The sequence below is a fragment of the Falco cherrug genome, chromosome 1 (genome assembly GCF_023634085.1).
Source record: "Falco cherrug isolate bFalChe1 chromosome 1, bFalChe1.pri, whole genome shotgun sequence".
Taxonomy (NCBI): domain Eukaryota; kingdom Metazoa; phylum Chordata; class Aves; order Falconiformes; family Falconidae; genus Falco; species Falco cherrug.
This window is the reverse complement of record NC_073697.1, coordinates 5,299,087-5,325,973: the sequence shown is the minus strand read 5'-3', so window position 1 is coordinate 5,325,973 and position 26,887 is coordinate 5,299,087. Positions and strand designations below refer to the sequence as shown.

The window sequence follows — 26,887 nt, the reverse complement described above, 5'->3', positions numbered from 1 at the left end:
GAAATGCTGCTTCACATCACTGGCTATTAGCAACCTCTTCCAAAGGTTTCTTTTTTCTGCTTAGCTCAGCAGCTCAAGACAAGGGCCAAGCAAGCACAGGGGTTTTTCCGTTCACTCAAAATACATCATTTGCCCTTCCCTCAAAGAAGAATATTTTACTCCAGTACAGATACACATTTTTCTAAGTATCAAAGAGGTTCAGAGGTTCACAGCTAAATGGCTATAATTGCAAGAGGCAAGAAGTTGGTATGTAAAGGATGCTTATTTTCTGCTCCTTTGAGATGAGACCTGAAGACTTCTCCCATCCCTTCTTTCTATCTGCTCTTGTCTAGTAAGCCCACCAAAGGAGTAACTTCATGACAAACTATTGACTAGTTTGTACATATATATCTCAAAAGAAGACATGTTGAAATGTATCCTCCTCATTTATTGGAACTTGTTCTACAGCTTATATACTCCTCCTGAGGCCTGGAATAAGCATTCTTTGTCAAAAAATAGTTATTTAGCTTACCTTTTCAAGGTCAGGTTTTACCTCCACATCTAATTCACCTATCCACAAAGCAGAAATCATTTTCCGGTGATGTGACCAAGCAATTACATACTTTCATCCCACAACTTTTCTTTTCTTTTCCCCCCCCCGCCCCGCACCAAACCCTTTAATGTGACATTAGTTTTCACATTCATCTGTTGTAGCACTTCCCACTTTAAAAGGGATCCAGTCAGCAGCCCTCAGCTCTTAAGGCAAACAACAGTGGGGAATGAGGTGAGCGAGCCACTCTAGGTACCACACAAACATAACGTCATCCACATGGTCCCATTCAGAAATTAATGCCAAAACAATCTTCTGGGGACCAAAGGGAATCTCCACCACTTGTACACAGAGAGTGGGACTGTGCAACAAGGGTTCTGCTGAGGGATTTCTCCCCTGTTCCTGTCTTGGTGGCCACAGAAGTTCTGGTCTGGCAAGCTCTCTGAAGAGCCTCCATGTCTCAAGTTATGGGAGAACATGGGCAGCTGAGAGGCCTTGAAAGTTTCCTTTGAAATACTCTTCATTGCACAAGGTGCTGTACATTGTTCCGTTATAGGGTTGTACTGTCCCTGTTTGCTGGCTTTGTCAAGAAGGTTTTTGCTCTTGTACATTACAACTGGCCACTGCATTTGTTTATTTACTTCCATTAAGTGCATGCCTAGCTCTTCCCTACAATGTAACTGCTTGTATCATATCATCTCCTCATAATTTTTACTCTACTTTGCCCCTGCATGTTTCAGCAGATTTTCTTTTCTGTTTTCTTTCCCAAGGTTGCAATCTCATAAATTACCGATAATTTTCATTTATGAAGCCTAGCAAATTCCAAAATGTCACCTTTAAAGTGAACTTTAGACTTCTTCTACCAGGCTTTTCCCCCATTTTTTACTCTCTGATGACCATTAAAATTTGAGGTTGAATTATGGATTCTATCAGCTCTTCCAAGCCTGAAAATTTTTAAGAATGCTTCATAAATATCTTCATATTTTAAATGTCATAAAAAATGATACATTGTGGAAGTGGGATTTTTCTCACTAAAAACAGTTATTCCTCAAATTTAGTAATAAAATCTCATAACTAATTGCCTTGTTCTTACTCAAGTAACTGCACACTGCTAAACAAATCCTATTTCTCAGAATCCCGACTACTCCTTTCCTCATTTTACTTGTCAGCGCTTCCTGAATTTCACCCACTCACTGTTATGCTTCTGGCAATTTTCAGATGCTGCTCTATTTTATCTGCTCCTGTCCTTGGGTTTCAGTTTCTTTTCCCTCTACAACTCTTGTGAATATTTTTGGGTGTTTTTAATTAAGAAGCCTGTTGCATTGGAGCTGCAATTTAGATGAGTCTTCATCTTAACAACAGGTAACCATTACGTAAAAGAGCTCATGAGAGAAGAAAGGACAGCTAACTACATTTCCACTGACTGCTAACACAGAACTCAAACTGGCTAAACCAATTCTTCATTTGCAGCTAATTGCCTAATGACCCACTGTTGTTTTCTGTGATTTTGTGCAGTGTTTTAACTTTCTTGGCATTTCTTTCTGCACTGGAAAATTCTCCTGTACATTGCATAAGAAATCCAAAAAGAACATTCTGCTATTTTTCACTGGTTTTCCTGCTGCAGAAATACAGAGGGCCTCTCATGGGTCAGTTTCCAGACACGTGTTTATATAAAATGATGTGCACAATAGTTTGTTTCTAAACAAAACAAGGTACTGGTCTTGTTTCAGATAAACAAGTACATCAGAATTTTACAATGATTATATTGTTTTCAGGCCAAGACTTCCATATGTTTTCAGGCCAAGACTTCCATACCCATTCTCAGTTTGTCTCAAATTTGGGATTAGACATTTCTCCCTATTTAGGAAGCTGTCTTATTTTCAGACAGCTGATCTTGTTCATTTAACTGTGAGCAGGAGCTGACAACTCCAGAAGGCTTTTGTTGTTGCCCTCACTGTTATTACTGGCTTTTCAGGAATCCAGGAAGATCACAATGCAGATATACTAAAAACGGTCTCTGTAGCGCCCACCCTGATGGTGCAAACAGGCAGCAGAATACCATGAAGAAACTTCCAAGTAAATGTTATTTCTCAGGGTAGATTTATAGTTTAATTATTTAGAACCCTTCTTTGGTCTTTAAACTGGTAGTATGCCACAGGATTTCCTCTTTCCCTGACTGAAATTCACACAGACTCCTGGTAATACCAACTTGGTGTGTTGCATATGTCAGTTCCTACACTTACCAGTGGCAGAACTCAGTGGTCTCAATGATTCCGTCTTCACTGAAAAGGCAATATTCTGAGAAATTTCCACGATTTGGATGGCTTATACCAACATCATGAAGGGGCTTAGCCTGAAAATTATTTTTACATTTATGCAAATGGTGAATTTTTCTTGCATCACTAGTTCATTCTTCTTCTTCTTACACTGGTTGGCAGCAAAGCCTTCTGCTGTCTTCCAGATCTTTCATGGTACAATATGGTCTTTTACAACTTACAAACATTTTCTAAGTTATCTTTGACAAAACAGCACAATGTAAAAAAAAAAAAAAAAAAAAAAAAAAAGTCATACTTGATTTACTAGCGTAGCTTAAGGAGAAGCTGAAATCCTAATTCAAAAATCGAAAACATTAGCTGTTAGAAAGGCATTCCCAAAACTTTAAGGGAAAATTTCTCCATCAATAACTCCCAGTAAAAAGTTCCGATTCTAGTTCACAGAAGAGTACTGAAGAAACACCTCAGGAGACAACATTGTCACCAACATTAGAACAGGGTCCAAAAAAATTGTAAATGAGGGACACATTACAGTGACAGATTTTATATTCTATTAATTATGGATTGCAAACATAGGCCAAAACTTATTTTCCCCCTTATGAAGTCACAAAAATGAAAAGAAAAAAAAATATTTCTGGGTTGGTAAGTAAGTAGCTAAATATAAGATTTATGTTTGTTGGTGTTGTGTAATACTTCTGGACTAATTCCAGTCACTAAACTCTTCAGCTGTCCAGCAACAGGTGGAAAGGGGTTTCACTAACTTTGTACTTCTGCAAAAACATGTTAGAACTATTTGGAGACCCTGAAATCCTTGAATATTACAGCTATGCCATTCTTAAGGACTGAGAGTCATGATCCTAACTTAACTCTTGTCTACATAATCACAAACTATCTTTCCAGAATGATGTTCAAGTATACCATTATTGATGTCTTTGTCAGTCCATGGAACTATAATTTTCGGATGGTATAAGCACATGTGTAAACCTTCAGCGTAAGCACTGAATGACAAGCCTCATGACTGAATACTAAAAAACGTAAATTTCTTCAGCATATCCCACCAATTATATCATAGATTTCATCCACTTACTCCCTCCATATTAAAAAAAAACCAAAAACCAACGTTGAAAGGAATAACTACATACAATTTAAATGTGAAATAAATGGTTGGGGTTGAATTTGTTCCTTTACCAACAAATCTCACCAGATTTTTAGCTTTTATGCAATAGCGCATCTAAAAAAATATACCGCTTCCACTCATGAACTGTTATTGAAGCTTTAAGTTAAAAGCCTGAGACAGCTCTAAATTAAAGTTAGAAAAAGCACTTTACCTTCAGTAGCACCGCTCGGGGACGTGTGTCAGCAGCTGCTGTGGCAGCTGGAGGAAACGTTTCCCAAGCAGGTCAGCCTTACAGGTGTGTTACAAGGATGGGGCCTAGCGGCCTGTGCCTGGGCTGTTCGCCTGAGGCCTGGCTGTGTGCGGAGCCTGGCAGCCCCCTCACGCCGCTGTGGGCTCCTCAGAGCGAAGCACAGAACACACTAACAATAAATACTGTTCATATATGTTTTAGGAGCTCCAAATATTTTGGTAGGGAAACTTTTTTCTGTGAGGTTTTTGTGGTGGTTTGTTTTGAGGTTTTTTTCCTGGCAGGCTGCAACTAGGCTCACGCAATCTGTTTAAATTTAAACAACGTGTGGCAGAACAGTACTTTTAAAATGTAAATGACGAAAAGGTATCACAGCTGTGCCTAGCTACAGAGCAAGCTCACCCTGAGTGACGACAACACACGGAGGTCTACGCGACAAAAAGCTCCAAAAAAAAAAAAAAAACCAACACAAATCCCTCCCAAGCGCCCGCAGCCCCGGCCACCACCACAGGCGGGAGATCCCCGCGCGGCGGCCAGGGCCGGCCCCTCAGCGAGGGGGGGCTCCCGCCATTTCGGGGCGAAGGGCAGCCACCCGCGGGCACTGGCTTCCCGGCCTCCCTCCGCCACCCGGCGGGCTCTGCGGGCCGCCTGGGCAGGCAGCGGCGGGCGGCTGGCCGGGCTGCCGGCGGGGAGTGCGGCGGCGGCGGCGGCGGGGGGCACCCCGCGGTGTCGCTGTGGCGGAGCGGGGCGCGCCTCGGTGCAGGGGGGAACCGGCCGCTGCGCTGTGCCCGCCCTGCGCCTCGGGGGGGCCTGGTATGAGGCGGGCCCGGAGCCCCCGGCGGAGACAGCGGCTGGGCGCCGGCACGCAGGGCTACCCAGCCTTGCCCCGGGGCCGGCCCCCGCGGGTGACAGCAGGCCCCCGAGGTACGGGTGCTGGAGCCGCCCGCTGGTGGCGGGTGGCGGGAGCCGGGGCTGCTCCCCCAGAGCCCTCCCGGGGCCGGCCGCCCTGCTCCGTCCCGGCGGGAGAAATGAGCAGCTATGTCCTTCGTCGGGCCGCGTTGAGTTCCCTCAGTTTTCCCTTGTTATACCTGAAATCGCTCCTCCTGGCAACGTCCCCCTCTGCTAATGGTAGAAGCGTCCCTCTTATCCGCAGGTAATCACACGCAGCGGGAGCAGAAGGCCCAGCTGCCCCACAAGCAGCGCTGGAAGGAAGCCCGTTTGGTTCTGACTGCGGACGGGAGCAGGGTGTCTGGGTGTAGGGAGCCCTGTAGCTCGCAGGATTTCCATATGGTGCATTCATCCCAGCGCAGAGACGCATCTAGTGCCAAAACACCGGCCAACAAACTGGCCTGCACCAGGCTTCGCAAGAGTGGCGTGGGCCAGCTACTCACTACAGGTGCCTTGCTCCAGCAGCTGCTGGGGTGAAGCGTTAAATCCCGGTAATCACAGACCTCTAAATCTAAAGGAGTCTTTTTTACATTGCTCAGCAAATGAGGAGTGCTTGATACGGATGTAAACACCGTGATTGATCGTTTCAAGATACTTCTGTGTGCAGGGCTAGGACCAGACAATAGGAGCTGTCACTCTTTGTTGATGTTTTTAGTAGGAAATCAGACTTGCTGAATTATTCTGAAAGTACTTGGAACTACAATTTCCACTTGAATAATGACTAGCAAAGTGCATTTGGGCTTTGGCATCAGTATAGTTGCATAACTCGGGTATATGATGTACGGTAGTTCTCTGCCTGCCTCTTTTCTTCCTCCTTCACATTTTGGGGAATCTTCTTCCAAAGCAGCACTCACAGAAAGCTAGACAAATCTTGTTCTATGCACATGCTCATTCCCTTACCTGAGATTTTTCACTAAGCTTCTGAATTCTTGTGACCTAAGAATTGATTCATTCAGAGAAAACTCCTTTGATATATGTAAAGAATTTGCACTATTTATTTTAAAGCACTTCTAAGTCATTAGAGCTTAGCCGATGTTAATTCTGTTAATGCAGGATACTAGGGTTCCCCTTTAGTAATCCAAGAGACAGTCCAGCTTCCTTATGTTGTCTGACCAGTATGCCACAGTCTAAACTAGAAAGATGATTTTTGGAACTGAAGTATGAATTCTAGCAGAAGCACATTTGGTCTCACGGCAAAGAGAAAGATCCAAAGTAGTGTCAGATGTGAGAGTGCTCTCTGTAACGCGAGCAACTGTCTGTGAAGAACTAGGCTGAAATCCTTCCAGTAGTGTGACTAAGTTTCTAAACAACTATTGAATAGTGAAAGAAGCATTTGATGAACTGTTGACTCAGGCTGGGTGCAAACTGCCTTGGAACTGGAAAAGAAACGTAATTTCAACTGAGAAAATATCCTAACTCCGCTCAATATTAAAAAAAACACAAACAATCCAACCAAAAACCAACCACCACAACCAACCAAACTACCAAGCAATTTTCTGATATTTATTTTATACATTTTAGATTCTTCAGCAACAGCTGGAATTATTTCAGACATTTCGGCAACAGAGTCTGGAGAATATTAACACGACAAACAGAGAACACAAACACCCTTAAAATACAAAAGCCTCCTGCTGCATTTTTAGATACTTTTAGATCTGTGTTTTAAAATCTGTTGACTATTGTGTACTTTAAGCATACATTTAGTCTTCTGTCCATCTTAAAACAGCTGATAATATCACTTCTTACCCTTTCTTAGTCACAGTATTATTTGGGCGCTTATTAACGATTTTTTAAAACCTCAGAAAAACAGGAAAAACAAAACTGGGGGAGGGGGAAGGAAGGACTAGATCCTTCTCTCATTTATATCGCTGTAAACTCAAGGAAGCTTTGTTATTTTCAAAGAATTTAATTCCACATTATGTCACTGTCAGCAGAACCTGTTCTATAGTTGCAAGCCACCACATTTGACAAGATGCTAAGCCACCTTTTCAGGAGCATTTTTCTGCCATTGTTTTATCTGGTTCTTTATATAAAAGCTGAATAGCTGGTGCTGAAAGGACATTTAGCTTTAAAGTTTGCTGTTTATAGACAATTCCATATTCCTACATGCCACTTCTCTCTGGCTCTGTCCTTCCTAAGGAAGAACTTCTTGAGTAATAGGATGGTTTTGGAAAATGAAATATTTCTACATTTAAGTTTTCTGTGAACAATCTCAATCTTTTTCAGGTACAGCCTAAAACCCGTGAGATACTAAATAAAAATATATTTGAAATGAAAGCTCCACTATGTAGTTCAGACAAGATTCTGATGACTTGCATACCAAGGGATGCATTTCTGGTCTGTTCAACAATTTTTACCTACAAACCAGTTGTTTTTTAGCTGGATCTTGGGTTTTGAGAGTAATGTGTTTTTTTGAAAAACAATCCAAGGGGTATTCTGGATTAAGCAAAAACCTAAAAAACAACCGTATCATCTTCCTGACCTTTTTCTGGGTAGGAGAACTTTAGCCATAATTACATAAACTATTCCCTCCCACCCATTATGATTAAAACTCACTTTTGCTTTGCACAGGTAAAACTGTAACCTGATCTTCCTCAATTAATTTGAATTATTTTCAGTGGGCACAGAATACAATGCAAAGCATATAAGGAGACAGGGCAGACAGTCAAGGAGAGAAGAGAGAGAAATGAGGGCAGGGAATACATTTTGTCCCTCTCCTATCAAAAGCTGCATAAACCCTACTTTTTCTGTCTATATTTAGTGTGAACTCCAGTTAGCCCTTATTTCATAGGGACTGGGATGACAAAAAGTCTCCTTAAGTCATCTCTCCTCTGCTGGAAATATACTTAATCAATTTAGGACACCTGGTATTTTGTGCCTGCTCCAAAGCCCAGTAATCAATGAAATGGGGTGTACAATAATTGTTTAGATTCTTTTAATGGATAAAAGGCATTGGCAGAAGTAAACTGTACAAGTCTTGATTGATAAGTGGCTTTCGTAACAGTTTATTTGTCTTATGTTTCTAGTACTGCAATGCTTCACAATTTTTACAACATGACAAGTTTTTTACTTTTGGTTTTTATTTTGTGGGGTAGCTGATGGTGAATCCTGAATCACTGTCTTCTAAGGGAAAAGTTCAACATGATCGAGAACCCTGCTCAGATGAGCATGTGGAAGTAAATTCCAATATTGGAAATGCTGTCAGTGATATAAATATTCCACACAGGATTTCGCTTAAAACTATAGCAACTGAAAAGGTTGAAAATTCAGAAAATTTGTTTGGAAACAACAGAATACTTGCAAGAAAAAATGAACATAAATGTGGATATTTGCTAACTGGCACTGATTTGGAGACAGAAATGCTGAATGCTGCCTATGAGAAGGCCATTTTGAGTGAATCTAAACATCATGTACCTTTTCCCAAAGTTTGGAAAGAATTTCGTAAAATAGACAATAGTAACTATCCTACCAAGCTGCTGAAACAAGAATTTCAGAAGTCAGTTCATAATGATCTGGATCTGTTAGCAGATACTACAGAAAAATCTAGCTTTTTATCCAAAGAAAAATTAAATAACTTAAAAGATAAGTGAAGAAATTGTGACCTCTTTAGATGAATCACATATTGGGTTAGTTTCAGTTAAAGAAAATTGCCTACATTTTGATCAAGAATTTTGTAAAGACTCCAAACGTGCCAATCGATGGAGTGGTTCCTCTACAACAGTATACAGTGAAAAAGCAGAATCTCAAAGCAAAAATGTACATAAAGAATTTCGAATCAATTACAGTGAAGGTGACAGAATCCAGGTTCTTTTCCTGAAATGGTGAAAGATAAGCTACTAATAGTTGATAACAAAGAGCAACTAAAAAAAGAAAAACAACAACAGACCACTTTAAATCAAACATTACTAAGGCCAGGAAATCAGAAGTTCAGCAAAATCAAAGTAGCCTCCCGATACAATGGCAAAATTGAAGCATTGCAAAAGTCCCTGAAAAATCCTGAGCATCTGCAAAAAACAGTACATGATCTTCCACATGAAAATTTCTCTCTCAAGAACAAAGTGGAAATTCTTAATGTTACCATAGAATCTTTGAAAGAAAAAATATAATGTAATACACAAATCAAGAATTTAGCTGAAGAAAACAGAAGTGTGCAAATCCAGTTGGTTAAATCACAAGAAGATAACAAGGAATGTATTAAGGAAGCAAAGAACTTCTTAAGCAAATGCAAAGAACTCCAAAACCAGAAAAACATCCTTGAGGAAGAGAGAAATCAACTCAGTAATGGAAACCAACATTCAATACAGATACTGTATGTCACAAAACATGACTTTTACATTAGGAACCAGAAAGTAAAAGAAGAGATGAGTGCTGTTACCTGTGAAAGAAAGAGGCTTGGTATAATCCTAAAGTTCTTGCAAAGGGAATGCTTCAAGTTAAAAGAAACAAATAAAAAGCTTAAGATAGAAATATCCCAGGGGTTTACAAAAGAAAATAGCTCCCTAGAGACTGAAAGCTTTCAGGAGCCTGAAAGCCTTCAAGAGCTTGAAAGAAATCAGACTGAAATGCAAGAAATAAAAGAAAACACAGCAAAATCTGAACTGGAAACTCATCTTCAGTTAATGCAAACACATCTTCGATTAATGCAAATATATCTTTGGCTAGTGCTAACACTGGAAGCAAAAAAACTTTACCTTTAAATGACCCTGCAGGAATATTATACTAAACAGATGCTGCAGAAGGACTTTAAGAAACTCCAGTCAGGTAAAGCTCATGCAGAAAAGAAATCAACGGCTGAAATCAGAAATGCAAAAGCAGATATTGATCTTTTAAAGTCTAACTTGACCAGTGCAAAAGGAGAATGCAAGAGGTTATCAACAGCACTAACAAATGTCACGGAGGAAAATCAGTTACTTAAGAAGGAAATGTGGGAATATAGACAAGACATTTCCATATATGAAAGTCACATTAGAAAACTGACTGAAGAATGCTTACTATTAGAAAATCTCCTGTGGATTACTGAAAATGAGAGATGTATTACACCTTGAATTCCACCATTTGCATAAGGATTATATTTACCTCGGATGCCAAGCTACAGCTCTAGTCTGTGGGCAAAGGAAACCTGGTTACCAGGTACCGTGGTACTGCTACCATGCAATATAACTGGTACTCTGAATATTACATTAGAATTTGTACAGAAATCTCTGTTCTAAGTATAAAGCCTTGGAATATGATTCACAATGTATGAGCTTTATTTTGCAATATCGTATTAGCTGAATTTCTTTTCCAGGTAATACCTGATAATCTGCAACAGTTTATTGCTTCAAATAAATGGTAGTAAACCATTTTCTTTTGTAAAACATTTACAATTCTGATGTCCAGTCATTTCCATGTTTTTGTAATGTTCTAAAAAGAACTGCCTGTTTTGTTGATACTTGGCTGACTTTCACACATTCACAAAAGCAGATCTTTACACTCTCTATGTAGTACAAAGAAATTTAATGGAACTGTGACAGTTTATAGGAGATAGAATTCAGTCCCTAGGATTTCAGAGTCAGAAGGGAATCTTAACAACCTTCTAGCTGAACAGCTTAGTACATGCCACAACATTTCACTGGTTATTTCTGCAAGAACCCCTAAATTAAGTTTAAACTATGTTTACGTATGTTTTAGATGACATCTCATTCTGGTCTATGTTTAACCAACACAAGGTACCCTTTATCTCTTTTATACTTAGAAAGCTTATTAGTTAAAACATTAATTTTAACATTTTCAGTGTCAACATATTCAGAGAACATGGACGTAACTATGAAAGGTGCAAAAATTACCCTCTTGAATACAATCACTGCATGAATTTATTCCAATCTTAGATTTAGATTTAGATTTAGATTTAGATTTAGATTTAGATTAAAATCTCTCCAATTTTCTCAGCCTAGGGACCATGGGGAGGAAGAATTTCTCAAAAATACTGTATATGATATTCTGTAAAGTTGAAGCTGCCTGTATGCAGTGTTTCTACAACACTATTAGGGCTACTTTTTTAGAAACTTCTTTTTTTACTCACTCCTTAATAAATCAGGAAAGTAAACCCATGTAATTAGTTATTGGTGTTTCCAGAACAGACGTAGAGGTAATTATTTATCTTCACTTCCCTATTAGAACAACACTAGGTGTACAAGCTCCTGGCCAATAAAGGGCATAACCTCTTCAGAGACATAAAAGAACTGATTTCTTCCTGTTTCTCCAATAACCCATAAAGACAGGTTGCAGCAAATTAACAATTATTTATCTGGTTTACAATATAAGACTGTAAGTGTAATAGAGCATGTTTTTGTATAGTGAGTAATACATATAGTAGAATGACTAAAAACTAGATTAAAGATCTAAGTCTGGTTCTTAATGCTTTTTCCTGTAAAAAAATGTTCAAAAGATTGTTGCAGTATTCTACTGGAGATAGGCAATAGTATTATGCCACAATTTTGCAGTGCACACCCGAAGTCAGTAAGAACATTAAAATGGTAAATACGTGGGCTATCGAGTAGATATTTGGGTGTTTATTTGCATTTAACGCTTGCAAAATCATGAAGTTGCTTCAGATTGTAACTATTAAGTTGTGGCCAGAATCAGTTATAAAGATAACTGGCTATATCAATACTGTAACGATGTAGGGAAGCTGTCACTATGAAAACAATGTAAGTAATGTCTAATGTCCTTCTTACCTTAGATAACTGGGTAATAAAACTCAAGAAAGTTCTAAATTCTGCCATCACAGTCAAAGGTACTGCCAAGAAGCCAAAGGGACACAATTATAATTTGTATTAAAACAGCATACTGAGGCCCGACCTAGAATTGGGTGTGAGGTCCATGGGACCACACATTTTCAGGGGGGGGACTTGGCAGGTGAAGTTATTGGCTCCCATGATGGCTAGTCCACATACCCTAACATCTCAAACAAGCTGGACTGGTTTGTTGTTTGTTTTAAAATTAAGCTCCGTATCTTTTAATCAGCTTTCAGTATTTTCATCTCGTTACTGAATGAAAAGAGTATTGAAATACAGCAGAAAATAGAAGTGGAAGAATTACAAAAAGAGACAGAAGGACATAAAGAAAAACTTCAGTGCAGCCTTCATCAGCTGTACTACACCAGAACAGGAGTTAGAAGGAAGTACAGAACAGTGCTGTGACTTCACAAGTGAGCAACATGGGTGCTCGATATTCTGTACGAGGACGACACTAAGGTACCTAAGGTCAGCACCAGTATCGTTATATAATACAAGGTATAAACAAAGAAAGAAGGAATTCTGTGATAAGTCTTTGCATAAAGAAATCATCAAAATCCCTGTAAATTAATATTTTCAAATATTGTTGGGTCCTGTTGATCTCAAGGTAAGCGGTTTTATGCTTCAACATATGCTGGAAGACCTGACCACCAATTCTTGGGTTTATTTTTATTTTCATTGATGCCAGGAAATGTGAGATCCAGTCTGGAATTTCTTTAACAAGCTATTATCCTGTGAACAGCAGTAAGGATACTATTTCATAAATATTCTAGAGTGATATGACAAAACTTTAATAAAAATTAATAAAGAAATTTCGTCTGCATGTAATAATTTGGATAAATAAGTGCTGAGTATTTTTTTATTTTTATAATAAATCAGTTTTGATTTGCATGAACAAATTTATTGGACCACGTACAAAAACCTGACAAAAATTATTAAGATGGAGGTAAAGCGTACATTTAAGGTCACAGTTCCATCTGAGAAGAAGCTAGTTTGAAAGACAGATCAGATTTGTTAGGAACCTTCCACGTACACAAAGTGAAATTAAGCTGTTCTTGGAGAACATGGCAGCACTTAGATTTGTCAGGAAATTGAGGAAGAGCAGTAACAGATGCCGGTAAATAGAGGTGACTCTTCCTAACAGCCTGCTTGTGGTCTGGTTTTGATCAATGCTTGATATTGGTCATTTTGAGAAGGTCATAAAACCTAAAAATCTTATAATTTTCAGACAATTCTTTAAAAAATCATAGTTGAAATACAGTACAAGTTGTAATTCTACTAAAGGGAAATGATGACTTTAGTTTCACTGTGGGCCACATAACTAACTTGGTTAATGCATACACTGATACTCACTTTAAAAGATACGCAATTTCTTCCACTGCAATATATAGTCACATTGCAATCCAAATTACTCATTAGAAAGTATGTTTTCTAAAAGTAAATTTCAAAAGTCCAGCTAAGCAATAAGATGAAAATATAAATAAAAATACAAACTTGGACTGAATAAATAAATTATCTTAAATTATTTATTATAGCTTTATATTTAGAAACAAAAGATTGCATTCTCAATCATTAAACAGATTGAATTGCCCTCTATACTTGAATTCCATTTTTCACATTTTTGTTTGCCTTGTTAACCGTTTAGTCTAAGAAGTGCACCCTTCTTTTTGCCGTTTGTACCTAGTAAGATCTCAGCTGTGCAGTCTTGTAGTTCTTTACATTTAATGCCCTGAAATGTAAATGAAGAGAAATTTATAAGATTTGTGTAAAATATCACTGTACAAATCACAAGACCTTTTGTAAAAATGAAAAACTGTGGCACCCTGTCCTGTAATTAGATTTAATGACTTGAATCCTCATGAAGTCAAGTTTCTTTCAATAATGCACTGCCCAACAGCAGGAATCTACACTAGCAAATCCAGCTACAGGATTACAGTCCAAATAGAAGATAAGCTTTCAGTTGGGAAGTATATAAAGAACTGTAATTCAGTGGGGAAGCAGACAATTTGAAAAATGATTGCCACGTTTCTTAAAAACTATGAGCTTCACACAATAAATTCAGTTCACAATTCTCATTCTATTAAACCTAGGAATAACAAATGAAAAATAAGGAAGTTCTTTAAAATTCTTAGGAGGGAAATAGTAGTATAGAATTTTAAATACTAGTTTTAATTTCTCTCTGTGGAATTTCTGTTGGATATGTGAAATTTTTCTCTTTACAAATATTTTTAATGAGTCCACCGTAACTGTATTTGTGAACACTTAAGAGATTCTTCACAATCAGTCTCCCCCTTTCAATTCTGAAACCTACTTCACATACAGTCAGGGTTCTTTTCCAATAAAAACATTTCATTTGGGAACATTAATTTTTATTCTGTTGATAAAACAATAATACAAATAATTACACCAATTAGAAGGCTACTCAGACCAATATAACATTGTTTTTCCCTTTTACTAGTTTAAAAACGCTAGTGCGTACAGGAAAGGTTGTACTTTCTTACATCAGCGTTGCCAGTTACCATGCTTTTTGGTGTACCAAAAAGTTACTTTCAATTCTTTCTTACTTTCCATTAGTAATGAAAAGCAATGTGGAGTAATACGTAGCTTCTGGTCCTGCCTTGTCAGTGTAAATAAAAACTTCGAACTATCCCTGCCATTTAAAAAGTGATTATGCAAATGCCAATACGTGGTGAAATAAAGGAAACAGAAGAGCACTGGGTGAATAAGGGAGGTGTATTTCTTAGAATTCACATACGATATGTAAAAGACAAATCACAAATGTGAAACAGATTCCTCTAAGACAGTTTTTCAAATTTTAATCAAGTATTTCTAAAATACCTCACTATACTCATGGAACATGCAAACTAGTATGCCTAACTGTTCTACGTGCAATCTTAGAAGTCTGCATTTGAAAGTGATTCCTCTAAATAACTGCAGTCTTGATTTTCTGCTTGGATTACAACAGAGCCAAAACTAGGAAACAAATTTGTTTAAATCTAAGGGTTATACCTTGATAAGGTAAAAAAATAAAGAATTATGTGCTTATCTACCTATATACATGCAGTGTGTACTATAAATCTATAAACATTGCACAGTACGGGTTTTTAGTTAGGAATCCAATTTCAGTGTCATTGTCCCAGAAGCTTCACAAGCTTAGATTACCTAATGTTATGTTTGCCAGCAGAGGGAGTCAATATTATTCCAAAAACAAGGGAAAACGAAACCAGACTTTGTTTTTAAGAGGAACGTTCCTGGTCTTTCTACATTTATCAAGTCAGAAAAGAATAAAAAATAATTATTTTTCAGTGACATCTGTATAGCATGATTTTGAAGGTCTCTATGATACGTAGAGCCTTATAAAGTAACCTGAATTCACAGGAGAGAGTAGGAGTAAATTTGGAAAGCCAAGTTACTTATACACCGCTTATCCTTTTGTTAATAATGCATTCCTGCATTTATTCAATTATTTTAGACAGCTAAATGTAATGAACAGCTGTGCTAGTGGCTTTTGGTAGACAGCATACATGAAACACAAACTCAGATTAAAGGAGCTTACCTTGTGACATTTAGAGTTATTATGCTTGTCACAGGTCTGCTTTTTGGTCCAGGAGGAGGATGAAAAATCCGTCGTTCTTTATTAGTTTTGACAGCCTTAGATTTTTCAGTTACATAAGGGTCAGCAGAATGGCTTGGGTAAGGATCAAATGTGCCTCCTTTCATGCCCCCTGACTGAAAATAAAATAACTTCTCAAAGTGCCAATCTACAATATAATTAATGAAAATATTTTTCATGCAAAAGCAAATAAGCATACTGAATAGCAGACTGCATCATATTATATAAAAACCAAAAAACAGATATTCTTTAAATTTGCAATGGAAACTTTAAGGAAAATTTTAGTCATTATTTTGATGATTTTTTAGTTTTAAATGTTCTTTCATAAGTCTGGATTTTGAGGAAAGGATCTTAAAAATGTGACAGAAAAGGTAAAACCATAACTCACTAAAACGAGCTATGTTGTGGCCAAAAAAAGGGAATTCCTATGTCACTATTAGTTTACTAGCATATTTCCATGTCCAGTACTGGTGTGGGATTGTTACATACAGTAAGGCTCGGGCATTATAATCAATTTGCTTTCTGACATATACATATAAATACAGCACTGGCTTTTCCCAGAACGTTACGTCCACTAGTACTATAAGAGTGGCAAATTTTACTTTAAAAATACATAGAAACCTGATTAATTCTTTGCAATCCCCTAGTACAGCTAAACCCCACAGTCTGCTGAGGCTGCGTTCCTGAAAAGTGCAACAGTAAGCGATTCAATCAACAATAAAGCCATTTTTCCCATAAGAATTTATATAGCAGAGAGGGAAAGTGTGCAGTAGCTTGGGAAGTACACATAATTTAAATATACGGGGAAAGCATATGTGGTGTGAAGGATGGGAAGCCTGGAGCAGGATCACCAGCACTGTCAGCCAGATGAGGTGCTGGCTTCCTAGCAGCTAACTTTTCTGAACAGATTTCCATTCTGAAAGACCTCCGCTGCCTCATCTACGAGGCCAAATGCCTAACACAATTAGTTGTGTGCAAGCATTTTTGCTGTCTCTTTCTGAATAGTCATATCTTCTTTGCTGTCATCACCTTCCTCATATGAATCAATGTCAGTCAAATAAGTCAAGGGTGAAGGGCATAATAATAGGAAAACAGTGGTTAGCAGAGGGCAGCATTAAATTTCTTACAATGGAACTCCAAAATGAACAGCTGAAAAGTGACAGATTAAGGGAGTCATTTAAGAGAGAGGTATTTATGCATCTTGAACACATTTCAAAGTGAAATTAAGGTTTCACCTAAGATGAATGGCACACATTTAGTATCTCAAAAAAATGTATCAAGATGGAAATAGAATGGAAAAATACCAGTTTAGGTTTTAAGAAATAATGACACAAAGCAACTGGAACTAATGAACTACATTCCTATATATCCTTAATGCTAACTCCAGGCTTTATTTCTTATGCCCTCTAAGCCCTTCTGCATATATTTCTTCCCAACCTTTTCCTCCTTTTCTCCTAACTACTGGAGAGTGGGTAAATTCACAAGCAGATTCCAAATTTGTGCCTGCTGATAGACAAGCAACAGATAACTCCGGAGTTTATTCTGCAGCCTTTCCCTGAGCAGAAGGACTAACCGAGTTTTTCTGCCCCTTCTAGCTACCCATTCCCATGACACTTTCAGGAATTATCTTTTAGATGCTTGTCTATACAGGCTGAGAGTAATTAGCAGGTTCAAAAATTATGAGTGACTGACAGAGGCTAAAATAGGACAGCATTTCAATTTGCTACAATAATCTAGTCTTACTGTCATTTATCGCATAACCTTCCACTTTGTATCCTTTTGTGGTGTATGCAGTCAGTTAACTGTATGTTAACAGCACTAGGCAGATTTTAAAGAGAAAGACTTTTCAGGTAACCTGGAGCTGGTTAGCACTTGTTGTTGAGTCAAACAAGATCTCACTGCTTTGTGAATTGGAAAAGAAAAAAAAAAAAAAAGTAAATGGAATAATAACTTTTGTAAGAAAAATAAGAAATTAACAGCAAAACCAGACATATCTTTATACTTTACGTACTGCAAGCAAAGCTTTTACCAGGAAATATCTGAGTATTTATCTTTTGTCTTCAGTAGCTATAAGACAAACTAACCTTTTTAGCAGGAGAACTTGGTTTGAAAGGTGGTACAATTGGCTTCTTTGGAGGTGGTTTCTTCACAGGTGGCAAAGGTTTGTCATTAAAATAGGGATTCACATCAAAATATTCCTGGGGATACAGTTTTAATTTGAAAGGCCCTCCTTTAACAAGCCGTTTATGTTCCTCTTGTGCTTTCTGTAAAACAAATACTTTAAAAGAAACAATCCTGAGGATTTTTACTGTATGTTATCCTAAGAAAAAAATGGAAAGCATTAAAAATAGTCTTGGGAAATGTTCGCTCTAACTTTCTTTGCTCTTGTTTGATGATCAGGGTATTTTATATACTCACCATGTATAACAGAACATAGATTCACTGACTAGGAAGTAGAACAATCACTATGAAAGTATGGTAGGAAGATGTCAGAAAAAGCAGCGTCCATTTAAGATGTGTTTAACAGTATTGTATACCTGTATCTTGGGCATAAATGCACACATACATGCTTGAAAATTCTGCCTGCATGCAACCCAGCTGCCTACTCTTGCGAACCCTGACCACTACATTCCCCAGATTGTGAGCACCTTACTAAGCTGAGCTTCTCCAAGAATTGGTTCTTTGTACCATGGGAGATATTGACTCTTCTTCCCAGATCCAATTTTAAACCAAAACAGGTTAAAACATTATGAACAATTAAAAAACAAGCATAAAAAGTACCATCAGCAATACAGTATCACCCGTAATGCATGCTAATGTCTCAGAGCAAATTCCTTTTTTTCTATCCAGTGGAAATAATCCCACATCCCTCTTTCCTCTGTTCTTCTCATTTTCTGCACTGGATGCTTAGTTTTGACTCTGAATTTGTCTCAACAGGTAGCTGATTTTTTTCTTCTAATCTTGTTCTTACCCTAGAGCAGAAAATGTCCTTCTGCTGCCATTTTTCACTCCATATGATGAAAATATATACACAATAACTAAAATCAGTGAAAGCAAATTTACGCGTTTTCTTAGATTTACGAACTTAGATGAAAAAAGAAGCAGGTTTTTTTTTATATAGCATCTAGGATAATGAGGGCCCATTCTTCTGACAACATGGAAGTACTATTGTTCTTGATATTGGCATTGTTTTGTCATTACTGCATTGTAGCTTAAGGTCTCCATATAAAACAAGGTCAAATCCTGAATGGTAGAACTTGTGGGGAATACTGCCAGATGTCTCAAAGGAAAAATAATAAATGAACAATACCTAAATCTTTTTTATACAGGATGGTCATTAATTTTTTTTTCCTTCCTCCCTTTTGTAAATAAACATTAGTGTTTTCAAGATAAAGGAAACACCTCAGGGAACAAAAAGTTCACGTAAATTGTAATAAATAATCATAATACTAATAGATAATAAAGACAAACAGTTTTACCTTTGCATTTATTCTTTCTACTTCATACCCATCAGGTTCATGTGGATATTGTTCACCTATGGTAATGTTTGCATAACTGTAAAAACAAAATTAATTACTTAGGTGTTCAAAACTCAAGAAACATTTAATAAAATACTCTTCAAGAAGCAATATTGTGAAGTTACCCATATCCAGTTCCTTTCTTTCCTGGATTAGTATAAAAATTCTTCCCGGGAGGAATGTATCTTTCTTTGGCTTTCAGCTGTGGACTGAAGTATGTATATGAACCTCCTATGGTTCCATAAAAGCTGCCAAGTCCGCATCTAAAAATAGCAAATGAACACATTGATTAATGTTTTGCAAATATTTCAGGCTTTCCATACCTAGTATGCTAAAATGACAGTAAGAAAACACCCAAACAATATCTACACCTCAATGGTTAAATATAAAACCAGCTCAATCCACTGTCCATGGATCTACTCCTATAGCAATTCTGTGCACAAGGTTATGGACAAAAAAGAAACAAGATGGCAGAAGAGATGAAGTTTCAGGGTATCTTAATAGTACAAATATGCTTAATAGAGGTTGTTTTAATTTTGCACCAACAAGGTTAAGTAACATTGGCAGAGACAGTTTCACAAACAGAGATGCAGACGAATAGGTTGGACTTGATGCTGGATGACAAGAGGACAGTCTTTCCCACGAGTTTACAGAGAACAGCAGGTTAGTGTTGGTATGATAATGGAGTGGCAGGCAATGTGGGGTACCAGTTTTAAAGATTTGTGAAGGGGGGGTGATGTTGGGAACAGTTAACTTTCTGCTGTGTCACAACAGGAAAGTAAAAGGAGGCACAGCTCATTTAGGAGAAATACCTCTGCCTACAAAGCTGCAGGAATTCACAAAGACCTTTTTTAAAAAAGACCAACTTGAAAATCAGTATTTGCTGACAAGTGTATGACATGCTCAAAGTACATGATCATACAGGCACTAAAGGAGAAAAGGACCAAGAAAAACTAAGGAAATAGCTGAATGGCAATTTGGTCCACTAAGCAGCTGCTACAGTGGTCCAAAAAAAAACCCCAACCAACCCTCTGTCCCCACATCCCAAAACCGAACAGAAAAAAATAAGCACAGGCTACTGTATGAGATCTGCCAACTACTCCAGATAGCCAAGATAATCTGCTTTGCCTGTACTGTCTGTAATTACTGTGGGGAGAGAGTAAAGTGTCTCAAAGAGTTTCTGCTGAAAAGGGCTGTTAATGAATACTGACAGGATTAGGATGCCAAGATAACAGTTGTCATCTTTGCACAGAACGCTAACCTGCCTGTTCGTTACTTTCCCTTTATCTAAGGACTTCATAACCCCATATATAGAAAAAAATAGGCAAACTGACAATGAACAACCTTTACCTTGAGGTTTCCTACCTCTTAAGTGCTTTATTTCATATTCTTTAAATGTCACTTCTGTGTGAATTTTATTAAAAAAGATTTTTATAGGCCAGTAACAAAGTAACAGAGAACAGACACATGAAGAAAAGAAAGGTCCAGGCTTCAGTCACATCTTCAGAGTATGAAATCTTCGCAACCTTTCCACTTGCAGCCAACACCACGTGTGGCTCCAACATAAAGGAAAGATCCCCCAGAGCTGCTTATCATTCAGGCAGCCAAGAATAACAATTCAGTGAACAGCAACAGAGCTCAGCACTAGTTCCTTGGTTATGATGGGAGTCAGTTTTGGATGTAAGAAACAAATAATTGCTCTCTATAATTGCTTGAGGATTCCATTAAAAGACAACCTAACCACTTTCCCAGCCTCTGCTTTGTACTATTCTGCCAGTACAGATTTAGGGGATGATAAAGACAATAAAGAACATTTCCTAAAGTTCATGTCTAGAAGAATTTAATAGTCTTACAACAAGAATAAGAGCATGAGCTGCTGCACCCACACACAGCCAGAAAATGCGTTTGTGGATCTAGTACACAGAAGACAGCACCTTAGCAGATGTTTATTATAAGCAAGAGTCCCACTGTTGGACTCAGAACACAGAAAGTAAGTGAACAGGACTCTCACTGACTGACGTGGATTTGAAATCAGTGCCTAGGTGTTTCTAACAGTCAAACCCTTATAAATAATTTGGTTACTATAAAGTCAAGTTGTAGTTGAAAGAAAATTTTGAACAAGGGCTCACACATTGTCTGTGGTTAAAATTTCTTAAATTGATTGCTGCTTATGAAAAAGTCTTTGTCTTTAATTAGTGATTGCTTCACCTAGACAGTGAGCTCAGGGAGCTCTAAGACAACTTTAATGAGCAGGTGGTGTTTGTCCTGAGCCCCCTGAACAAGCAAGACGTGAGCAGGACCATCCAGACAGTAAATACTGTGTGCAGCTGTGTCATGACGATAACTCCACCTCGCTTGGGCATTTGGCCAACATCCCTGGTGTGTGTGAAGCTTACCAACCATGAGACAGCGCACGCCTGCACTTCACCTAAACTTAAAAGTTTACATACACTAGGTGTGTAAACTATTTTTGTTCTTCACTGAGTGTAAAGGCAGGCAAGCTGCAGGACTGGACAGCAGCCTCACCTACGGGTGGACACACCACGTAGGAACTTTCCCAGTTACCGAGAGACTCCTGGTGCCACCTGCAGCGGGGCTTCCCAGCCGAAGTGTGGGCCTGGATGGTGTTAAGGTGGTAGCTGGTGATGTGTCCTTTTCTCAGTCTCTGTAACGCTTTGCAATAATGATTTGGTGCTTTGCTCCTATTGCTCCTTTATCATAGTGTGAATAATAACTAGGACTGTTTCCTTTTGTCATATTGCATGCTATTTTTCCTTATAGCGGAATACAATAAATTGCATGTATTCGTATATTTGATTTGGAATTCATTTTTGCTTGGTATATAGTCAATTAGCAAAAACACTGTCCCATCAGAAATAGCACATGTATATCCAACAGAAAGCCTATACAACATGTCTTACATTCCTGTTAAAAGCCAAGATGTTCCTGTAACGTACAACAGAACATAGCTAATCCTTGCATCCTAAAATACATATATATAAAATAAAGAAGAGGTTACACTTCAAGCTTTCCAAAAGCAAAGTAGAGAAAGATATGACTAAATATAACCGTAAGACTGTAAGAACTAGGCCCTGTACACAGACTGAATCCTCCTGTCTCTTATTGCATCAACAAGAACAAAACAAGACTGTACAGTTATAAATGAGTAACCAGGCTCTAACTGTTTTTCACATGTGAATAATAATAGTCTTACACATGAATAATAATAGTTGCATTGGTGTCATTTTGTCATGCGATATGTTGCACAAATAGCAAAGATGCATTTATTTTAATATTCTGCACATACTCCTCAGCTCTGTAACATCTTCTGATCATCCTATAGGACAATTGTTATTTTTTCTAGTAAAAAGATAACGGATATGGATTCGCTGGGAGGAAAACATTGCACCTGGATAATGGCCCCTTTTCCTACAATGCAATATATATGCCACCTCTATTTTGGGAGTCCTAGAAATGGAAGGGTGAAGACATTGTATCTAATAAGTTCCAACAGATTTCCTCCTCAAATTAAAAAGAAATCTTCATTTTTTAATTATCCGCACCTTTTTCCCATAGCCATCTTAATTTCCATTGAAAATAAAAAAGCTCAAGGGTAAGGAAACTGATTACAGCAAACCCCAGTAGTTAAGGCCAAGCATCAGGACCTGATTTCTACCTGTGTTCAGCCTTCCCTGTGCTGCTGCTCAAAATTCTTCACACGGTACTGACTAACGCTACGTTGTATGAAACAATATTGTATTCTCATTACAGGTTTTATAAGAAATAACCTATGAAAATATCTTCAGTGTACAGAAAAGAAAAAAGGTCAATTTAAAACATTTTCACAACACTTACGGCAATTTGTCTCCATTACTGGGAAGGAAAGCTTTGCCCAAATTTTTCTTTGATTCTGCCATTCTGTAGCGTCTCCTCAGCTGAACAGGATTTGAGTAAGCTTCACCATTGAAAATCCTCACAAACCGAGGCTCAAAATAACCTGTCTGCAGAGCTGAAAATGCTTTGGTTCCCCCAGGTAACATCTGTCTGTTCTTGCTCGCAGCTTCATTAAAAGGGCCTTTAAAAAATGTAATAACAATACATAACTGTTCAATGTTAGTGCTTCTCTTAGCCTACATATAAAAAATTAAGATCTGGATCTAAATGGCTCAAAGAATGTACTGCAGAGCGTTTAACTTGTAAATCATGCATGTAAATGATTGTATCTGAAAAACAATGCTATGAGAAGGTGTTCACAGCACCTGGTTTTAGTTTTCTAACCCCTGCACTTGCTTTACAGGCAATGAGAGAGACTGGTTACTCCAGACTACAATTCGGAGCTAGAGCCGATGCCTGTTCATATATACTACAAGTTAGTACTTAAGAGGAACATCTCTCCCACTGATTACAGACCAGGTAGGAAAAGTTAGAGTGCCTCCAGTTGCGTCTTGGATCCCCAGCACCACAGAAGCGGTGGAAGTGTACCAGCCAGGGTTCTGGTGGACATGTTCATCACTGACACAACACCACAGCAGAAACGTTTGTATTGAGAAGCCAGGATTACTTTGCATTACCACTTCAAAGCAGCTACCAAGGATTAACCTCTGTAACCTTACTAATTACAAAAATTACCGTTGTTAAAGAAAATGTATTTTGAATTCAGAAATCTGCAGTGCTGAAGCTGCTAAATGGCAGAACCAGGCCTTGGCCCTTGTATAGCCCTACTCCAAGGCTGGTTTAAAACTTAGTCAAGTTAATCAGTAGGAGAATAGAGAAACAACAGATGATCAGTTTGTATACACAGGTGCTCTCAGAAACACAGGTGTTTTTAGAAATATTAGTATATGTGAATGGGAATTGCTTGTTCAAAGACTAAGTGTGCTTGAAGGATTGTGTAGAGTTAAAGCAGGCAGAAGGAAGCTCATGATCCAAGGAGGATCCTGAAACCAAGGCAGAGACTGGAACCGAACAGATCAAATGGGACAGAGTCAGGTGCTGGATTCGCAGAACTGACAAGACCAAAGGAAACTTCTAAAAACTTTGGACACTGACTAAAGATTTGATAAATGTATATAAGCTGTGCTGTATCCCTTTGTTCTCTGCCACTCACTGAGGCAGTGGCCCAACTCTGAGTTGTGATTAAAGCAAGCCTAGTGGTACCCACGTCTGTGTGAATTTTTCCTTTAACAACCTTTCTCAATGCGTATTCCCATTAAACAACCAGAAAAGGAGAATATTCTTTAAAAAGACAGGATGGGGAATCTCACACATGTGCGTGAGATCAGAACAGAAAAAGAAATTGCAACACTAGTTTAAAAATAATGGCAATTGTCAATAACAGAAAACCAGTTGAAAAAGCACAGGAAAGAAAATTTTTTTTTCACAATACCAGTAAAATACTGGTACCATGCAGATAATTAATATTAAAAAGAAAGGTATACACTAAAAGATTTTATCAGTCTATTATATATACATATTTTTCCATTTCACTGGATTTTTCCTTTCTTCAGTATACTCATTCCAACATATCAAGGCTTTCTCTTCATAATACAGACCTGAGCAAAGAATATACATGAAAACGCAGCTGCCTCTAATGAGGAAAAAAAAAACCATCAGAAAATAGTGATTTTGAAAGTACATGGATACTAGAGGTGGTCCCTATCACTAAACAGCGATTCAAATTAAATGTACTTACGCATATAATGTGATGTATATTTATCTCCAATGGTAACATAACTCATTTCACTGAAGAGGCCAATCCTCTCCATATCACTTTTCCTTTCTGCAGGCATGGCTGGATCTGTGTGACAGTGAACTGCACTAAACGGGTTGAAGTATCCTTGTTTATTTGCTCTACTGCGAAAACTATAAGCAGTTTACACCTATAAACACAAAGTTTATATAAGTAAAATGCAAGATGTTTTGGTTAAAAATATAAGCAATAAATGTAATCTGAAGAAAGTAATCTACAATACGGTTGACATCTCTGGTGCTTATAGGACAAATGGACTATGTGGCAGATTTAGACACCGTTGTATCCTCTCTGCTAAACAAACTCAGAAAATGAGCAGAGAGAGCAAATCAAATGTATTTGTAGTACAGCTGGTGCAACTCTTACTGAATTTACATAATTTGGGTCAAAACTTATAACAGGTATCTTCAGAGTACTAAGACGAGAGGTTTTGGTGGCATTAAGAGCTAGTAATAAAACATGCCAAGCAGCCTCCTTCTTCATCTCGTGGGTTATCTCCAGCAATGGTTTTCAGTCACTTTCTAATAATGGTATAGAAGGATAGTAAATGGACAAATCTGGGGTAAAACATAAAAGTAGTTTTGGAAGCCTTCTAACTAATCCCAGGCCTGGTCATGGTAAATATCTCCCATTTCTTCTTGGTTTCAATGCAAATGATTTACATTAAATATTAGTTTTCCCTCATCATCCCCTTCATTGGAATCTGCCAGAACTAAAGAAAATGCCTAGCCAACAAGTGTAAGGAACTCAAGAGCCTGAACAGAGAGCAGACTCAGCACTACAATTACCAGGGATCTGATTCCCAGAGTGAAAACCAGTAGAGATGGAAATTGGAATCTGCTAGAGGAAGAACTGCCTTGAGGAAGAAGATATAAATATATGGTAAATTCACCAGGAACAGAAATTAAGGTAGAAGAAATCAGTTAACGTTAGGAAAGCTGTTTCTTAAGTCATGAAATATAAGAATTATCCCAAAATATCAAGAATATGCAAATAACTGAAGTATCTGTGCTCATACAGCTCAAAAGCGAGCAGGGGAGTTAAGAAATTAGGGTGGAATACAGATCAAAGACAATGCAGATCAGGTCCCATGTGGGTATTAACTATGGGCAAAGGCAAGATGGAAGACAGTAACGAAAATAATGAAAATAACGCAGGCAGCAGAGAAGTCTGAAAGGTCAGGATCACACATCAACTGTATCTGGCATGTGGGCGCAGAGTAGAAAAGCAGCAGCAGCACAGCAGTGAAAATCTAGATAGTAACATAGATTTTATACATTTTTACTGTAAGAAATAATATGCTGGAACGTTGTGTATGATGGGCTAGCCACACATTGCTTATGCTCAGCACACAGGACTGACAGCATGCAGGTTTTAAAAAGTTTGAAGCTATCTTGGTTTTTTGTTTTTTTGTTTTGTTTTGTTTTTTTGCAACGCGTAGGGGTTCCCACGGTGTAAAATGCATGTGTTGCTTCATCTGATTAAACAGTACTGTTGTTTGGTTAGCGGTAGATCTAGACGTCGGTAAGGAACCGAAGGGCAGGCAACAACAGATAGCACCGAAGGAAGACATGACAGAGAACCGGCCCTTGGAAGAAAACAAGGCTTCGCTGTTGTGAGGCAAGCTGGCATTACTGGCGAGGACAGGAATAATTTATCGGCAATAAACAGGCCTAGAGTTAAATTCTACAGCATAAAGCAAAGATGGCTGATAAAGGGATGAACGGAAAGGATTCCTGGACCTCAGCAGCTCGACCTGACTGAGACGTGACAAGACGGACGAGCCTTGAAAGCCCTGAAGCAGCGGCAGGGCGAGGCAGCACGACTCCGGAGCGTCTCCCAGGCAGTCTGAAGGAAAGCTGAGGGAATAGCTGTCTTTTTCCACAGAGCGCCGATACCGCGTAAACTGGATTAAGCACAGCCAGGGCCGCCCACAGCTCCGCGCTCCTCAGGGCAGCGCAGGGTCGGTGAGTCAAGCGGGGCCTGCGCGGCACCGCCTTGCCGGGGCCGGTACCTCACGCACAGGAACGGGCTCCGCGCCGAGAGGGGCGGACGCGCCGCAGGGCGGCGGCGGGACGGCGAGGAGAGGCCCAGGCCGCCACCCTAGCGCCGGTTGC

The 26,887-nt window shown here is 38.5% G+C and overlaps 2 protein-coding genes and 2 long non-coding RNA genes across 6 annotated transcripts in view; 2 read left to right on the top strand and 2 right to left on the bottom strand.

Moving 5' to 3' along the window:
• LOC129735259 (uncharacterized) overlaps positions 1-5,438 on the bottom strand; it is a 73,815-nt gene extending 68,377 nt beyond the window's left edge. Inside the window, exon 1 of the long non-coding RNA XR_008730679.1 lies at positions 5,255-5,438. This is a non-coding gene — a long non-coding RNA (uncharacterized LOC129735259). The remainder of the gene's footprint in view (positions 1-5,254) is intronic.
• Positions 5,439-5,453: 15 nt separating this feature from the next.
• CCDC110 (coiled-coil domain containing 110) lies at positions 5,454-10,839 on the top strand. Its single transcript, XM_055720692.1, is given in 5 exon segments — positions 5,454-5,540; positions 6,636-6,716; positions 7,299-7,481; positions 8,210-8,524; positions 8,912-10,839. Coding segments are annotated over 5 exon segments (1,914 nt in total). The 3' UTR covers positions 10,160-10,839.
• Positions 10,840-12,752: 1,913 nt separating this feature from the next.
• Positions 12,753-26,887, bottom strand: C1H4orf47 (chromosome 1 C4orf47 homolog). 3 transcript variants are annotated; one of them, XM_014279765.3, is made up of 8 exons: positions 26,513-26,882; positions 24,714-24,900; positions 22,877-23,096; positions 19,147-19,284; positions 18,983-19,058; positions 17,588-17,767; positions 15,447-15,619; positions 12,759-13,619 (listed from the first exon to the last, which is right to left on the bottom strand). In XM_014279765.3, exons 2-8 carry the CDS (start codon positions 24,808-24,810, stop codon positions 13,571-13,573), a joined length of 933 nt encoding a protein of 310 aa, XP_014135240.2. In that variant the 5' UTR covers positions 24,811-24,900; positions 26,513-26,882; the 3' UTR covers positions 12,759-13,570. The 3 variants fall into 3 exon arrangements, with proteins under 3 accessions (XP_027660892.2, XP_014135240.2, XP_014135241.2); XM_014279766.3 differs by having other exon boundaries at positions 26,527-26,882; XM_027805091.2 differs by lacking the exon at positions 15,447-15,619 and having other exon boundaries at positions 12,753-13,619; positions 26,513-26,887.
• LOC114015777 (uncharacterized) lies at positions 21,147-24,176 on the top strand. Its single transcript, XR_003559895.2, has 3 exons — positions 21,147-21,653; positions 22,793-23,054; positions 23,319-24,176. It is a non-coding gene; the product is annotated as an uncharacterized LOC114015777 (long non-coding RNA).

Coding starts and splice junctions, on each gene's coding strand:
- C1H4orf47 (XM_014279765.3), bottom strand. CDS start 24,810: ATGCCTGCAGAAAGGAAAAGTGATATGGAGAGGATTGGCCTCTTCAGT. Junction 23,097..24,713: donor ATATACATCACATTATATGC/GTAAGTACATTT, acceptor CATTTTTTAAAG/GCCCTTTTAATGAAGCTGCG. Junction 17,768..18,982: donor TAGAAAGAATAAATGCAAAG/GTAAAACTGTTT, acceptor TTTGTTTTACAG/AAAGCACAAGAGGAACATAA.